Source organism: Chamaea fasciata, unplaced genomic scaffold (assembly GCF_029207755.1).
Source record: "Chamaea fasciata isolate MVZ Bird 193981 ecotype frontalis unplaced genomic scaffold, bChaFas1.0.hap1 SCAF_28, whole genome shotgun sequence".
NCBI classification, from domain to species: Eukaryota; Metazoa; Chordata; class Aves; order Passeriformes; family Sylviidae; genus Chamaea; species Chamaea fasciata.
Genome location: NW_027094113.1, coordinates 4,170,366 through 4,187,242, shown reverse-complemented (window position 1 = coordinate 4,187,242; position 16,877 = coordinate 4,170,366). Strand labels below are relative to the sequence as shown.

Here is a 16,877-nt window from a genome sequence, read left to right as displayed (position 1 = left end):
CAAGGAGAAATCTAGGATTTATTATCCAGCATTCCAAGTGTTCATTATCCAACATCCCAGAACAAAGATTCTCTCCTTAAAGTGCTTTTTTTTTTTTTTTTTTTCTTTTTTTTTCATTCATTAAAACGAGCAACTTGTACCGAGGCTGCTCCGCGCGTCCTCCTCACACTCGTGCTGCCTTCGCTCTGCTTTGCAGCACGTCTTGAAGAGGCCAAAAAATAAAAAACCAAACAACATTCACACTCCGGAGCCTTGGAGCAGGGAGAAGATTCCCGGGAATCATCCACGCCAAACTTCTTCCAACCATCCCCGGCTGCTGCGGGGAGCTCCCGGCACGGCCGTGAGCTGGGGCTCGCAGCAGCTCAGGCTTCTGCTCACACTCCCTGTCTCCACCTCTGCCCTTCCCGGAGGATGTGTGGCAGGTTTTCGGGGATTTGCCGTTGGGGAAGGGGAGCTGGAGGCCGTGAGGGCGCGCTGGGAGGTGCTGGCAGCTCTTGGGGCGGGATTCCGGAGCAGGAGCAGGATGCGGGGAGCAGGACGGGCTGCAGGGACGTTCCGCCGGGGGCTTAGTCCTGCTGGACCCGGAACGTCTCGTAGTCCTCTGGGATGGTGTCTGGGGGTTAAAGCAAGGAGAGCTCAGGGGCAGGAGCAGCAGGAGAAATGGACTCGGGTGCTGTTTGCTGCCCCGTTCCCGTGGCTCCGCAGGGCTGGAAAACGGAGGAGAACTCCGCGCGGTGCCTTCCCACACTCACCGTTGCAGCGGTAGCGGAGGTTGGACCAGATGATGTTCTCCTGGGAGAAGCAGAAGACCCCGAGGCGTCCCCCCCTCATGGTGGTGTCCAGGACAACTCCAGTGTCTGCCACCACCTCGGGGCCCTCGTAGAACCGAGCCCTGCAGGGGAGGGAACCAGGCAGGAGCTCCAGGGATGCTCCACCCGAGGGAGGCTGGAGCAGCCTGGGACACTGGGAGTGTCCCTGCCCATGGCAGAGCTCCTTCCAAAACCATTCTGGGCTTTCCTGAGGCTGTTTTTCCTGCTGGGAACCGTCCTGCCCGGGCGCTCACCTGATGTAGCCGACCTGGGGCCGGTGCTGCAGGAACCAGCGGTACGAGGTCTTGTCCTTCCAGCCCGAGTTCCGGGGATCTTTCCAGAGCAGCTTCACCTGGTCCGTGGTGTCACCCGTGTGCCACAGGGAGTTCCTCAGGTACTCCCCAGGGCCCGTTTTGGATTTCACTGCCTGGGGCAGAGGAGAGAGCCTGGTCAACGCGTGCGGCAGGAAGGATTCCCAACAGAGCCAAAACCGCCCGGCAAAAATCCGCCGAGGAATTCCTTCCGCGGGGTTCCTTCACCTTCAGCTGAATGCCGGGCTCTGCCACTGCCCTGAAGGGGTTCGCCTGCCAGTAGGTCTGCTCCATCTGCTTCCACATCACCACGTAGAAGCTGGAGCTGTCCTGGTAGCCGAAGATGAAGCCGGCGTAGTCGTCGTCCGTGGCCGTGTTGACGTGGAAGGTGCCCTCGAAGTCCACGCCGTTGAAGGCCGTGTACCCTGTCAGGGGCAGCACAACAGAGCCTCTGCACTCCAGGACAAAACAGAGCCAGGGCTCAGCTGGGGACGAGGAATTGGCCAAGGGGAGTCGGGGCTCTGAGCGCTCCAGGAAACGGTGGATGCAGGCACTAAGGAGTGGCTGATGAAAGCTGCAGCCAGTGGTGGATTCCCAAAGGGAAATTCCTCACCTACAGCCAGGCCAGGGTCGCTGTTCATGGTCTGGACGATCTCCATGCCCTGGGAAAGAGGAATTTTGACTCTTTAGCGCAATTCCAGACACACCAAATTCCCTCCAGGGCTGCTCCTCCGGGACTTGGGCACTGCAGGACCACAGAGCCTCCCAGGGAAAACCCTCCAGGGCTGTTGGCGTGTCCCCACCTGGTTGAGGACAATCCAGTTGGGGTCGATCTGAGCGTCCCCCTCGGGGTCCAGCACCACGGTCTGGAAGGCCCTGAAGTCAGTGAGGGTCACCTCGGCGTTCTCGGGGCACACGTCGATCCTGTCGATCACCATGTCCCTGTCGAAGTCGTCCTCACACAGGTTCCCCACGCCGTCCCCTGGGCACGAGGAGGAGGAGGAGGAGGAGGAGGAAGGAGCCTGGAGCAGCAGCTCCTGCCCTGGGTTTGCTCAGCACCAGCAGCAGCTGAGGGCACCGAGGGGCTGCGGGGAAACCTGGAGGCTTCTGCTGCTGGCAGAGAAACGCCTCGAGCCCCTGGCCCTTCTGGGGGAGAGAACCTGACCCCAAACATGACCCCAGACGTGATCCCAAATGTGATCCCAAACCTGATCCCAAGCCTGATCCCAAGCCTGATCCCAAGCCTGATCCCAAGCCTGATCCCAAGCCTGATCCCAAACCTGACCCCAAACCTGACCCCAAACCTGATCCCAAACCTGACCCCAAACCTGACCCCAAACCTGACCCCAAACCTGATCCCAAACCTGACCCCAAACCTGACCCCAAACCTGACCCCAAACCTGATCCCAAACCTGACCCCAAACCTGATCCCAAACCTGACCCCAAACCTGACCCCAAACCTGACCCCAAACCTGCCCCCAGGCCCGATCCCCGTGCCGGCACTGTGGACATCTGCGAGCGCCCCAGGCCCGGCTGGAGTCAGCCCCGAGAAAACCCGAACTCCTGCGGATCCCCGCGCCGGGAGCCCCCCGGAGCCCCCCGGGGGTCCAGCCCTCACCATCCGAGTCCTCCTGGCCGGGGTTGGGCACCAGCCGGCAGTTGTCGGGCCCGGGGGGTCTGAAGTCGGGGATTCCGTCGTCGTCGTCGTCCTCGTCGCACTCGTCCCCCAGCCCGTCGCCGTCCGTGTCCACCTGGGAGCTGTTGGGCACCGCGGGACAATTGTCCCGCGAGTCCTGGTGTCCGTCGCCGTCACTGGGGACGAGGGACAGGGACGCGTCACCCGCCGGGCCCGGCGCCTTTGGGACCCGCAGAACGACGCCGCCTTGACCCGAGGCCGCGGGAAAGGCTCCGAAAACGAGTGACAGCGCTGGGGCTGCGGTTTGGGCGGACGTGTGTGACAGCACGGGGCGCGAAACTCTGACAGCTCAAGGTTTTGAAATGCAGTCATATGTAATATGTAATATATTTAATGGATATAATATATTCCGTATATAAAATATACTATGTACTATATAATGTAATGTAATATAATACAGTATAGTATAGTATGGTATAGTATAGTATAGTATAATATAATGTAATATAATATAATAAATTATAATATAATATAATATAATACATTATATTATAAATATAAATATAAATATAAATATAAATATAAATATAAATATAAATATAAATATAAATGTAAATGTAAATGTAAATGTAAATGTAAATGTAAATGTAAATGTAAATGTAAATATAAATATAAATATATTATAATATAAATATATAATATTATAGCTATAGGATCTATTATATCCTATATATATAATAATATCTATATAAAGCAAGGTGGAGGATTTAGGATTTAGGCCAGTCTTTCTTTTTCACCTTCTTCTTCCTGGCTCTGGGTGGGGTTTTGGAATTGGGTAGGAAAATCCGCACTGCGGGCCACGGGTGGTTGGTTATCGGGTTAAAAGTAAAATTAATTTAGTTGTCATATCTTCATTAGAGAGTTTGGTAAAAGACCTTGTGGAGAGACGGAGAAAAAGCCATTCTGCGCTTTGTGAGCTGGAGCTCACAGCTGGTGAGACCGCGACAGAGATGAGAGTTAATGAACACCGAGTCCAAACACAAACTGCGTCTCTCAGGTGTTAACACCGGCTCTGACCGAAGAACAGATCACGAACCCACAGTTGTCACAGCCCTTTGGTCCCTTCACCCCCAGGATTTCATGCAAATAAATCCATTTTTTCGGTTTTGCAGCTCACCTGTCCTGGTTGGTGTCACAGACATCTCCCACCAGGTCGTGGTCGGTGTCTTTCTGGAAAAACAAAGGAAGAAGAATTTAAATTTTCCAGAGGAGGAGGCGAGAAAGAGAGCAGAGAGCTGCCAGCACCAGGAGAGATCCTGTGGGATTTTTGGGGGGCATTCTGAGGAATTCCAGCAGCGGGACAGGGCGGGATGGGAGAGCCCGGAGTGCCAAACTGCCGAAATTCGCCAGGAGGGAATTTCCTTTGGTGCCACCCAGGAGGGTGGCAGCAGGAATTGTCACCTGGGCAGTGACCCGGGTGTCATTGTGGGGTGACAGGAGTGTCCCTGCAGGGCGGGAGGGGTGACAGGAGTGTCCCTGCAGGGAGGGGTGACAGAGGGGTGACAGGAGTGTCCCCACAGGGACAGGAGGGGTGACAGAGGGGTGACAGGAGTGTCCCCGCAGGGCAGGGAGGGGTGACAGGAGTGTCCCTGCAGGGAGGGGTGACAGAGGGGTGACAGGAGTGTCCCCACAGGGACAGGAGGGGTGACAGAGGGGTGACAGGAGTGTCCCCGCAGGGCAGGGAGGGGTGACAGGAGTGTCCCCGCAGGGCGGGAGGGTCCGTACCTGGTCAGGGTTGCTGAGGGTGGGGCAGCTGTCACAGGCGTCCCCGACGCCGTCGCCGTCGCCGTCCCTCTGGTCAGGGTTGGGCACTCTCCTGCAGTTGTCCACGGGGTTTGTGATGCCTGGAGAACGGGGGAGGGATGAGCCACGGAAATCGGGGTGAATTCGTGGGTGAAGGAAGGATTCCAGGATTCCAGGATTCCAGGATTCCAGGATTCCAGGATTCCAGGATTCCAGGATTGGGGGTGGTGGTTGTTGGGGTTTCTGGCTGCTGGGAGCAGCTCGGTCCCCAAAGTCCCCACCCCAGGGGACAGCCCGGAGTCCGCCAGCCTCCAGCCGGGAGCTGAGACATTCCCAAATTCCTCCCTTCAAGCGCAGCACAGGCAGCCGGCCCGCGGCTGGGTGTGATTGTGGAGGACGAAAACGACGATAAATCGGAGCTGTGAGCAGCACCCGGCCACAGGCTCAACCCCGGGGACACGGGACGGCCCGGATTGTCCCCGCAGGAGCGGAGCTGGCCCCGGCGGCGGCAGGAACCGCCCGCGCTGGCCGTGCCCGGCCCTCACCGTCGCCATCCATGTCATCGTCGCACTCGTCGCCCTTGCCGTCGCCGTCGATGTCCCTCTGGTCGTTGTTCTTCACCTGCCGGCAGTTGTCGCACGCGTCCCCGAAGTTGTCCTTGTCGGCGTTGCGCTGGTCGGCGTTGCGGGTGTACACGCAGTTGTCCTGCGGGGACGGGTGACACGGGACAGGGCTGGGGACAGCAGCGCCCCCAAGGGTTTCCCCAAGGGTGTCCCCAGGGGTGTCCCCAGGGGTGTCCCCAAGGCGTGTCCCCAAGGCGTGTCCCCAAGGCGTGTCCCCAAGGGGTGTCCCCAGGGGGTGTCCCCAGGGCCGGGCTCACCCAGGACAGGCTCCCCCCGGTCCCAGCGCTCCTGGGGAACCCTCAGAGCCCGGAGGTTTCTCTGCCTGGTTTGAGATCCTGAGAGCACCCAGAGAGGCCGGGTGTGACCTCGGGATTCCCACTGGGACCTCTGAATTCAAATTGAGACTCCTAAATTCCCACTGGGACCTCTGAATTCCCACTGGGACCTCTGAATTCAAACTGAGACTCCTAAATTCCCACTGGGATCTCTGAACTCCCACTGGGATCTCTGAATTCAATCCGGGACCTCTGAATTCTCAGTGGGACCCCTAAATTCCCACTGGGACCACTAAATTCCCACTGAGACCCCGAAACTCTCACCGAGACCCCGAAATTCTCACCGGAACCCTTAAATTCCCACTGGGACTTCTGAATTCCTACTGGGACCTCTGAATTTCTCCTGGGACCCCTAAATTCCCACTGAGACCCCGAAATTCCCACCGGAACCTCTGAATTCCCACTGTGACCACGAAATCCCCACTGTGACCCCCAAATTCCCACCGGGAGCCCGGAATTGCCCCCGAAGGGCGCTGCTGCCTTGCAGGAGGAGCCCTGGGAAGGGCGGCAGAGCCCAAACCTCAGCGTTTGGGATCCCGTCCCCGTCGGCGTCATCGTCACAGGCGTCCCCGATGCCGTCCCTGTCCGCGTCCTCCTGGCCCGAGTTGGGCACGGTCACGCAGTTGTCCTGTCGGGAGAAGGGACACGGAGAGGTGGCAACAGCAGCCAGGGCCCGTCCTGGAGCGGAGGCGGCATGGAATTCCCGGATTTCCCGAGGAAAGGGAGAGCCGTGCCCTCCTCACCTTGCGGCATTTCTTGTCGGAGCAGCGCTGCTTCTCGTCGGGGACTCCGTCGATGTCCGTGTCCTTGCCGCACACGTAGCCGTTCCCTGCCCACCCCACCAGGCACTGCAGGCGGGGCACACGCACAGAATCAGCCCACCCCCCCAGGGCCCCCCGAAAATCCAAGGATTCGCAAGGGAAACGCTGCAAATCCCGCGCTGCGAAACCCTCCGGGGGGGGGGGGATAAGAACGCCCGGGAGAAAAGTTTTCCTGGAATTTCAGCGGCTCAGATCCGACTCTGCTGCTGAGGCCGGGAAGAGGCAGCGGCAGGAGGCGGCTCTCAGGTGGCTGAGGGGATTTTTCCAGGGAATTCCGTGCCCGACACAATTCGCAGCGCTTCAGGGAAAAGCCAAAAGGCCCCAAAAGGCAGCGCAGGGAGGAGCTGAGGGGACAGGGACGGGCGGGGAAGGTTTGGGAAGGGCGCTCTCCAGGAGAGGGCAGCGGCAGACCCGGCGGAGCGGCGCGGGCTGACGGAACCAGCAGGCCGACCCCAATCCCGGGCAGTTCGGGGTCACACCGGCCCCCGGGAGCAGAAGGGCGGGAGCAGACCCCGATCGTGGGGGAATCAGAGCAGACCCCCAATTGTTGGCGGGGGGTCGGACCAGACCCCAAACCGCGGGGAAAATCGGGATTAAATCCAAACCGCAGCAGGGAGAGACCAGACCCCAACCAGCTTCGGGAGGGTGGGATCAGACCCCAATCTCCATGGGGTGGGACTCGACCCCAAGCTCGGCGGAGATTGGGACCACACCCCAATCACAGGAGGGTCAGATTAGACCCAAACCTCACAGGGCGGTGGGACCCGACCCCGGGAAGGTGGGACCCGACCCCAACGTCGGGAGCAGCCCCGCCGCGCGGGTGGCACGGCTGTCCCCGCACCTGGCAGGACAGGGAGCCGTCCCTCTCCACGATGCATTCGGCTTTCTCGTGGCACGGGCTGATCTCGCCGTTGGGGCAGCGCCGTGTCCCCGGCGCCGTCTGGCTGCGGCAGCCGCTGATCTGATCCCCCACGAAGCCCGGCTTGCAAGCCCCGCATTTGTAGGATCCCTGCGGGGAAACCGGGCGGGAGGAACTCGAAGGCAAATCCCGGCAAAATCTCTGCCGCAGCCGTTCCTCGGGACACCTCCCACCACCCCTGGGACGTTGACAGCGATCCAGGGGCAGCCAAAGCATCCCAGCCAGGAATTCCTTCCCAAAATCCCGTCCAGCCCTGCCCTCTGGCAGTGGGAAGCCGTTCCCTGTGTCCTGTCGCTCCAGCCCTTGTCCCCAGTCCCTCTCCAGCTTTCCTGGAGCCCCTTCAGGCCTGGCAGGGGCTCTGAGGTGTCCCTGGAGCTTCTTCCTCTCCAGAGGGGCTCCAGCCCTTGGATCCTCCCCACATCCCTGCGGATTTACCCGGGTGTTGATGCAGATGGAGTTTGGGACACAATTCCTGGCAGCTCCAGTCTCACACTCGTTGATGTCGGTGCACACCTGCCCGGGGAGAACAGGACACGCCTTCACCTCCACCCCAAGTCCCCAAATCCCCAATCCCCAAATCCCTAATCCCCAAATCCCCAATCCCCAAATCCCAAACCCCAGGGTCTGGGCGGGCCCAGGTGCAGCAGCAGAGCCCTGGCACACCTCACTAGCCCAGGACTAGTGAGTTTTCCTGCTGACGAGCTTGAGGCAGATCCCAGCAGAGATTCCAGCCTGGGAGCAGAGCTGAGCTCCGAGCTGAGCTGCTGGAATATCCGCACTGTGGAAAAGGGGCTCCAGGGATTTGGAGACTCAATGGCTCCATCCCACGACCAGCCCCAAATTCCCGGAGCCACGTGTGGGGACAATTATCCCTAAAAACCCCAGTCAGGCCGGGCTGTTGGGATTTTTCATCTGCCTGGAGCTGTCAGAGAAGTCGGGAGGGGGGTGGCAGCAGCTGCGTGAACTCTTCTGTGTCCCAGCAGGAAGGATTCCCATCCCCATCCCCATTCCCATTCCCGGGATGGCTGCACAGCCCCAGAGGTGCTGGGATGTTCTGTCCAGCCCCAGTCGGGCACAGGGGAGGTGGCTCTGGCTGCCAGGACATCCTGGGGCACTCTCCCCTCCCTGCATTCCCACCAACACACGGAATCACGGAATCCCAAAACGGTTTGGGCTTGGGAGGGACCTTCAATCATCCCATTCCCTCTCCCAAGGACACCTTCCACCATCCCAGGGCTGCTCCAAGCTGTCCTGGGACACTTCCAGGGATGGGAATTCCCTCCCAGCCCTCCCCTCACCCTCCCAATCCGGAACCCCTTCAGGAATCCACCACCACCTCCCGTTTCTCGGCACAGCTTTGATTCCCAGCCGCGGAGGGGAGGGAATTCCCAGCCTTCGAGGGACGCAGAACATTCCAGGCCCTCCTCACCTGTTTGTTGGCCCTGGCAAAGGCCAGGCCCACCCCTTCCAGCAGCTGCCCGGTGAAGCCGGGCGGGCAGGGGTCGCAGCGGAAGCCGGGGTTGGTGTTAATGCACTGGACTTTCGGGAAGCAGGGGTTGGCATTGCACTGAAAACAAGATTTCACTCAAATTCAGACGGATTCAGAGAGGTTTCTGGGTTTTTTGGTTTGTTTTTTTTTTGTTTTAGCCTGCTAGCAGCTGCTAGCTTTTTTTTCCCCCAAGGAAAGATTTCTCGAGAAAGTTTCTCCTCGAAACAATCCTGGCGAACAACTCTCCCCTCTCCAGGTGGTGTTTCGCTGTTTCTCCAGTTTAAATAATTGGATTAGAGAGGTGTCGTTCCTATTCGCCAACCATGCTAAGTCTGTATCAGAACACCTTAGAAAAGGTAGTAAGAATGAGCCAGTAATTCCTTTTTTTTCTGTGCTCTTGGCCTTCTGAAACATTTGGAGTCTCTCCTCTTTCTTTCCTGTCCTACAACGACACTGGGGCACGTCCAGCTCTTGGATTTTTTCGGTTTTTAAGGAAGATAAAATGGAAACAGAAGTTCCTCGAGGGTTTCCCCAGCTCGGGTGTCCCCCTGGGTTACAATGAAACAAAGGAAATTATTTCAGCTCTGATTTTGATTCTGCTCAGGTGACACCAGGGAGCTGCTTTTGCTTCAGCTTCTCCTTCCTGGAATGCTCAGACCCCAGGGAACTGCACAGTTCCTCCCTGGAATGCTCAGACCCCAGGGAACTGCACAATTCCTTTCTGGAATCCGCAGAGTCCAGGGAACTGCACAATTCCTCCCTGGAACCCTCAGAGTCCAGGGAACTACATAATTCCTTTCTGGAACCCTCAGAGTCCAGGGAACTGCACAATTCCTCTCTGGAATCCTCAGACTCCAGGGAACTGCACAATTCCTCACCCTGGCCTTGAAACACGACACGGGTTGTTTGTTCCCTGCTCTCTTTCCAAAATTTTCTCCGAACGCTTTCCTTCCTCCACCACTTCATTATCTCCCCCGGGTTTTTATGCTCTGCCACAGGAACAGAGTGGATCCCGTCTTTTGGATTGTGGATCCCGTCTTTTGGACGGACAGCCCCCAAATCTCCCACGGAAGCCCCTCCAGCAGGTTTTTAAATCGAAACGCAGTTGAGGCTCTGCAAGGGCGGGATCATCAAGTTTGGGAACGTGGTTTGGGAGGCACAGAACTCCGGAGCCTTACAAAAAAATCATCCACGGGCGAGCAGAGCTCTGCAGGCGCGCAGAGCTTGAAATTGGCGGAATGCCGCGTTTCGTACATAAAAGAGGAAAATTTCCTGTAAAATACCCGGTATCTGCCCAGCCCTGGTTGATTTAGGGGCAGAAACAAAGCCCCGTGGATAAGGTTTTGCTGTCGCGAGGATTACCGGGGAAGTGTTTGATCCCATTCCACACCTAATAAATCTTATCTCTAACAACTCCCCAGCAAAGGGAGGCGGCTCTGCTGCTCCGAGCTGCGCTCCCTGCGTGGCACAAACCTCAGGATTCATTCTGCTGGGAGAAATCCCCACTGGACTGACCCTAAACCCTCCCCGGGGGCGGAGGAGAGGAGGGCCAGGCACGGAATTCCAGCTCCTGCAGGAGGAATTCCAGCATCTGCCGGGCAGGGAATTCCAGCTCCTGCAGGAGGAATTCCAGCATCTGCCGGGCAGGGAATTCCAGCGTCTGCAGGAGGAATTCCAGCGTCTGGCGGGCAGGGAATTCCAGCGTCTGCAGGAGGAATTCCAGCATCTGCCGGGCAGGGAATTCCAGCGTCTGCAGGAGGAATTCCAGCGCCTGCAGGAGGAATTCCAGCATCTGCCGGGCAGGGAATTCCAGCTCCTACAGGAATTCCAGCGCCTGCCGGGCAGAGAATTCCAACACCCGCAGGAATTCCAGCATCTGCCGGGCAGGGAATTTCAGCGTCTGCGGGGCAGGGAATTCCAGCGTCTGCGGGGCAGGGAATTCCATCACCCGCAGGAATTCCAGCATCTGCCGGGCAGGGAATTCCAGCTCCTGTAGGTTCGGCGAGGCTTTCCCTGCCAGACCCGGGGGAAATCCCGATTCTCGGGCCATTCCCGGCCATCCCCGCCCATCCCCGGCCATTCCCGGCGCCTTACCTCGTTGATGTCGGAGCAGTGGGTGCCGTTCCCGGTGTAGCCGGCGGGGCACGGCCCGCAGCGGAAGGTGCCGCCGCTCTCGGTGCAGGGCACGCCCGGGAAGCACGGGCTGGGCACGCAGCGGTTGAACTGGGTCATGGTGATGACGGGACCCGTCACCTCCGGCCGCATCCCTGCGGGGCGGCAGCGCGGTCAGGACACTGTGCCGGGGCCGCCAGCGCAGCCTGCGGTGTCCCAGAGCCACCAAAAACCAACTGCGGTGTCCCAGAGCCACCAAAAACAACCTGCGGTGTCCCAGAGCCACCAAAAACCAACTGTGGTGTCCCAGAGCCACCAAAAACAACCTGGGGGTTCCCAGAGCCACCAAAAACCAACTGTGGTGTCCCAGAGCCACCAAAAACAACCTGGGGGTTCCCAGAGCCACCAAAAACCAACTGTGGTGTCCCAGAGCCACCAAAAACAACCTGGGGGTTCCCAGAGCCACCAAAAACCAACTGCGGTGTCCCAGAGCCACTGAAAACAACCTGGGGGTTCCCAGAGCCACCAAAAACAACCTGCGGTGTCCCAGAGCCACCAAAAACAACCTGGGGTGTCCCAGAGTCACCAAAAACAACCTGCGGTGTCCCAGAGCCACCAAAAACAACCTGCGGTGTCCCAGAGCCACCAAAAACAACCTGGGGGTTCCCAGAGCCACCAAAAACAACCTGGGGGTTCCCAGAGCCACCAAAAACAACCTGGGGGTTCCCAGAGCCACCAAAAACAACCTGCGGTGTCCCAGAGCCACCGAAAACAACCTGTGGTGTCCCAGAGCCACCAAAAACAACCTGGGGGTTCCCAGAGCCACCAGAACAACCTGGGGGTTCCCAGAGCCACCAAAAACCAACTGCGGTGTCCCAGAGCCACCAAAAACAACCTGTGGTGTCCCAGAGCCACCAGAACAACCTGGGGTGTCCCAGAGCCACCAAAAACCAACTGCGGTGTTCCAGAGCCACCAGGTCAGCTCTGGGGTGTCCCAGAGCCACCACGGGATGTCCCAGAGCCACCAGGACAACCTGGAATGTCCCAGAGCCCCGTGGGGTGTCCCAGAGCCCCGTGGGGTGTCCCAGAGCCGCCCCCCCTTGTCGGCGCCCAGAGGAGCAGAGGGAACAGCCCCGCACTCACCGCAGGCATCGCACTCCATGACCGTGTTCTTCAGGAATGTGATCTCCTTGATCTGCAAGGGAACGGCAGCCGGGCTGAGCCGGGCCAGGGATCGGGATCCGAGGATTCCCAGCACCGGGAATTGGGTGAGAGCAGGGCAGGGATCGGGATCCGAGGATTCCCGGCGCCGGGAATTGAGTGAGAGCAGGGCAGGATTGGGATCCGAGGATTCCCAGCACCGGGAATTGGGTGAGAGCAGGGCAGGGATCGGGATCCGAGGATTCCCGGCGCCGGGAATTGGGTGAGAGCAGGGCAGGGATCGGGATCCGAGGATTCCCGGCGCCGGGAATTGAGTGAGAGCAGGGCAGGATTGGGATCAGAGGATTCCCGGTGACAGGAAAACAGGGGCAGGATTGGGATCAGAGGATTCCCAGTGCCAGGAGAACAGGGCAGGATCGGGATCAGAGGATTCCCGGTGCCAGGAGAACAGGCTGGGCCTGCTCAGCTCCCACCCAGCAGTTCCTGCCCCCAAATCCAGGGATTCCCTGGGAACTACAGGGATTCATCCCTTGGGATCCATTCCCTGGGAGCTGAGGGGATTCATCCCTTGGGATCCATTCCCTGGGAACTGAGGGGATTCATCCCTTGGGATCCATTCCCCGGGAACTGAGGGGATTCATCCCTTGGGATCCATTCCCTGGGAGCTGAGGGGATTCATCCCTTGGGATCCATTCCCCGGGAACTGAGGGGATTCATCCCTTGGGATCCATTCCCTGGGAGCTGAGGGGATTCATCCCTTGGGATCCATTCCCCGGGAGCTGAGGGGATTCATCCCTTGGGATCCATTCCCTGGGCAGTTCCCACAGTTGGTCTCTCACAGAAGAGGAAACTCGACTGGAGTTTGTGGAAGAAAAGAGGGAAAAATCCGTTTTCTGCCCCAGGGGCTGCTGATCCCGCAATCCCGGAGAGGGAACGCAGCAGGAGATTCCCTTGGGAATAACCTCGGGCACTGCTGGCGCTGTTCTTGGTGGATTTTTGGAATTTATTCCTGAATTCCCCTCCTGATCTGGCTCCTGTGCGGAATTATTCCTGCCTGGAGCTGCATCAGGGGTTTGGGGATCAGGGAAAGAGGGAGCTGGGAATTGCCACATTCCCAAGGCTGCCAGAGCTCTGGGAATATTTGGATATTTGGACAACGCTCCCAGGGTGGGATTTTCGGGGTGTGTTTGGGATTTTGGAATGTGCCGAGATAGATTTAGCCCAGATCCCAAATCCCAGATTTCCCAGAGCAGAGGATCCAGGGCACTGCTCATGGACTCCCAGGGATTCTCCAGCCTTTGGCTCCGGACGCTTTCATGGCTTTAATTGAATCCTCGCTGCCAACATTCCCAAAATAGTGAGGATGTAAGGAAAGGCTGAATAAGGAAAAAGTCAAAGGTTTTTGGGAAATCTTTGCCCTCGTGAAGGAATTCCCACCTCGTTTTCCCGCTTGGGAATGGGAGTTTGGCTCCTGAGGGAGCGTTTTTGGGGTGGGCGTGGATGAAAAAAAACCCCGTGGATTTAAAAAAGTAAAATATGAAATGATACGAAGAGGAATAACATAAAGAAAAATAAATAAATCAATCAAGTAAAAATCACATAAATAAAATGAAGGTAAAGTAAAATGAAGGTAAAGTAAAATGAAGGTAAAGTAAAATAAAGGTAAAGTAAAATAAAGGTAAAGTAAAATAAAGGTAAAGGAAAATAAAGGTAAAGGAAAATAAAGGTAAAGGAAAATAAAGGGAAAGGAAAATAAAGGGAAAGGAAAATAAAGGGAAAGGAAAATAAAGGGAAAGGAAAATAAAGGGAAAGGAAAATAAAGGGAAAGGAAAATAAAGGAAAATAAAGGAAAATAAAGGAAAGGAAAATAAAGGAAAATAAAGGAAAATAAAGTAAAGGTAAATATAATAAAATGTGGCAGGAGGGGGAAGAACAAACAGGAAAATCTGCTGGAAGGGAGCACTGGAATGGCTGCTGGAGGCTGCCAGGAGCCCTGGCTGCCCCAATTCCCAAAAAAACCCCGGAGAGTTTTTCACGCAGGAATGTGAGAGGAGCTCTGCTGGCGTGGCAGGATTCCAGCCCCCGCTGCCTCTGGGGTCCCTCAGCTCCCACCCGGAGCAGCGGCGGGCTGGAACTTTTCCTTCCCCTCCAAGAGAGGAGGGCAAAACCTCCGGTGAAAATCCCGCTTGGAGCAAGGAAAGAGGAATTCCAAATTCCCTCTCTCCTCCCCCCAAAAAAAACCTGCTGGAGGCAGGAGAGTTTTTTTAGGATTTAAAGAACATCCAAGAGGGAATCCAGAGCTCATGGGACCACAAATAAAGGGGAGCAAAGGCTCCTCCAGCTCCCAAATCTGGCCTCTCCCCTGAGCTCCTGAGCCCGCAAAACCGAGGGAAAAGTGAATTTGTTCTCCCGGTTCAGCCCGTCCTGGCACATCCCTGATTTCAGGCTTCGCCCTCCAGGTCTGCTGCGGAGTTCGGGAATTCAAAGGAACTTCCAGGGATTCCAACTCTTAATTTGTCAACTCGAGTGCGTAGAGTTGAGGTTTGTTTGTTGTTTTTTTTTATTCCCCGACTTGAAGGGTTTGCTCAAGTGGAATTTTTTCCCAACTTGAAATGGTTTTTTGTCACCTCGAAGTTTTTCCCAACTTGAAGGTTTTTGGGGTTTTTTTCCACCTCATTTTTTTTTTCTTTTCAATTTGAAGGGATTGTTTCTTCCCCTTAGAAGTTTTTCCCAGCTTGAAGGTTTTTTTTCCAACTGGAATTTTTTCCCGACTTGGAGTCTTTTTTTTTGCACCTTGAAGTCTTTCCCAATTGAAGGGTTTTTTTTTTTTTCCAACTGGAATTTTTTCCCAACTTGAATGGGTCTGTTTGGGTTTTTTTTCACCTTGAAGTCTTTCCCAATTGAAGTTTTTTTTTTTTCCAACTGGAATTTTTTCCCAACTTGGAGCCTTTTTTTTTTGTCACCTTGAAGTTTTTCCCAACTTGAGGCTCTTTCCCAATCACAAACCACCTCTAGATTCCGTTTTGCAGCAAGAATTTCCTGCTCTCTCCGCACAGGAAGCAGAGAATTCCCAGGAATTAAGCCCAGGAATCAGCTCCCCAATTCCGGATCGAGCAGAGAATTCCCAGAGCTCAGGAAAACCAGGAATTAGGATTTTTTTTTTTTTCCACCCACCTGCTGCTTCAGCAAATCCCGAACTTCCAGCAGCACCCGGTTGGTTTCCCTCATCTCCTGCAGCATTTCTGGCCCCATTTCTCCTCCTAAAAACAAAACAAAACAAAAAGGCAAAAACCCAAAAAACCCCAAACCCCAAAAATCGTTGGGAAAAATCCCAGAGCATCCCAAAATTTATCATCCAACAGATTGACTACTCAGGATTTAGCTTCCGCCCCGAGGAGTTTTTTGGGTTTTTTTTTGGCTGGGATTTTTGGGGATGGATTCGCCGTGCGGGGATCTCCTCCGGCGACCATTCCCCGAACTTCACGCTTGGGAAAAGGATTTGGGGCCCAAAAAAAAAAAAACCAAACCAAGCGGCAAATCCCGGAATTCTGGGAGGCGCCCGAGGCTCTCCCAAGGGTGGCAAAGGGGCCCCGGGAGCAGCTGCCGCCTCCTCTCACCTGTTCCCAAGGAATTCCCGGGATTCCTGCTGAAGGCGGCATCTTTGCGGGCGGCGGCGCTTTGGAGGGGCCGGTTGGGATCTTTGGGATACAAAGGACACGGTGGGGGGGGCTCGTCCGGGGGGAAAATCGGGAATTCTGGAGGGTCAGGAGGAGCTCCGGGGGGAAATCGGGAATTCTGGAGGGTCAGGAGGAGCTCCAGGGGAAAATCAGGAATTCTGGAGAGTCAGGAGGAGCTCCAGGGGAAAATCAGGAATTCTGGAGGGTCAGGAGGAGCTCCAGAGGAAAATCAGGAATTCTGGAGGATGAGGAGGAGCTCCAGGGGAAAATCAGGAATTCTGGAGGGTCAGGAGGAGCTCCAGGGGGAAATCAGGAATTCAGGAGAGTCAGGAGGAGCTCCAGGGGGAAATCAGGAATTCTGGAGGGTCAGGAGGAGCTCCAGAGGAAAATCAGGAATTCTGGAGGATGAGGAGGAGCTCCAGGGGGAAATCAGGAATTCTGGAGGGTCAGGAGGAGCTCCAGGGGGAAATCAGGAATTCCAGAGGGTGGGAAGCGGCTCCTGAGCTCGGCCTGGGAAGGGGATCCCGGTTTTTCCCCTCCCGTTGGGATTTGGGGCCTGCAGGCTCCTTTGGGATGGGGGAAAAATCTGGGATTTCCCCAAGGCAGGGAGGGCTGGAGCTCGTGGCTGCGGGATTCGGGGATTGTTTGGGATAACTTGGTAGGGAAGAGGTAACTGGGCACGGAGTTTAATTCCCAAAATCCCAACGTCAAATCCCTCGTCGGCCACGAGGATGCACAACCTCATTTCTCTGTTTTTTTTTCCTATAATTTCTCAAAATTTCCCATAATTTCTCATTTTATTCCTGTATTTTCTCTATTCCCCCTCTAATTTCTCTATTTTTCCCATAATTTCTCATTTTCCTCCGCAATTTCTCCATTTTTTTTCTGTAAGTTCTCTATTTTCCCACATAATGCCTCCATTTTTCTTATAATTCCTCAATTTTCCCTATAATTTCCCATTTTTCCCCATAATTTCTCATTTTCCCCCATAATTTCCTTTCTCCCCCTCTCATCTCTCCATTTTCCCCTTCAATTTCTCTAATTTTTTCTCATAATTTGTCTCTTTTTTCCCAAATTTGCCAATCCCCTAACACAAACCACTCCCCACCTACAGCAAAGAGAAAACCAGGAATAAATCCCCCCAAAAAACCAGGAATAAATCCCCCCAAAAACCAGGAATA

At 55.9% G+C, this 16,877-nt stretch overlaps 1 protein-coding gene across 1 annotated transcript; it reads right to left on the bottom strand.

Annotated features, from left to right (window-relative positions):
• COMP (cartilage oligomeric matrix protein) lies at positions 1 to 15,717 on the bottom strand. The gene is made up of 19 exons (XM_066205701.1): positions 15,637 to 15,717; positions 15,194 to 15,279; positions 12,002 to 12,053; positions 10,841 to 11,013; positions 8,687 to 8,824; positions 7,693 to 7,770; positions 7,180 to 7,347; positions 6,261 to 6,365; positions 6,038 to 6,145; positions 5,105 to 5,264; positions 4,542 to 4,660; positions 3,934 to 3,986; positions 2,739 to 2,932; positions 1,924 to 2,102; positions 1,734 to 1,782; positions 1,349 to 1,545; positions 1,064 to 1,236; positions 753 to 892; positions 1 to 613 (listed from the first exon to the last, which is right to left on the bottom strand). The coding sequence occupies exons 2-19, from the start codon at positions 15,269 to 15,271 to the stop codon at positions 567 to 569; spliced, it is 2,211 nt and encodes a 736-aa protein (XP_066061798.1). The 5' UTR covers positions 15,272 to 15,279; positions 15,637 to 15,717; the 3' UTR covers positions 1 to 566.
• Between the last annotated feature and the right edge of the window lie 1,160 nt (positions 15,718 to 16,877).

Bases quoted from the DNA above. Each gene is read 5' to 3' on its own strand.
- COMP (XM_066205701.1), bottom strand. From the start codon at position 15,271: ATGGGGCCAGAAATGCTGCAGGAGATGAGGGAAACCAACCGGGTGCTG. The intron at 3,987-4,541 runs GTACGGACCCTC...TTGTTTTTCCAG, and splicing joins CCCTCAGCAACCCTGACCAG to AAAGACACCGACCACGACCT. The intron at 1,546-1,733 runs GTGAGGAATTTC...TGCCCCTGACAG, and splicing joins CGACCCTGGCCTGGCTGTAG to GGTACACGGCCTTCAACGGC.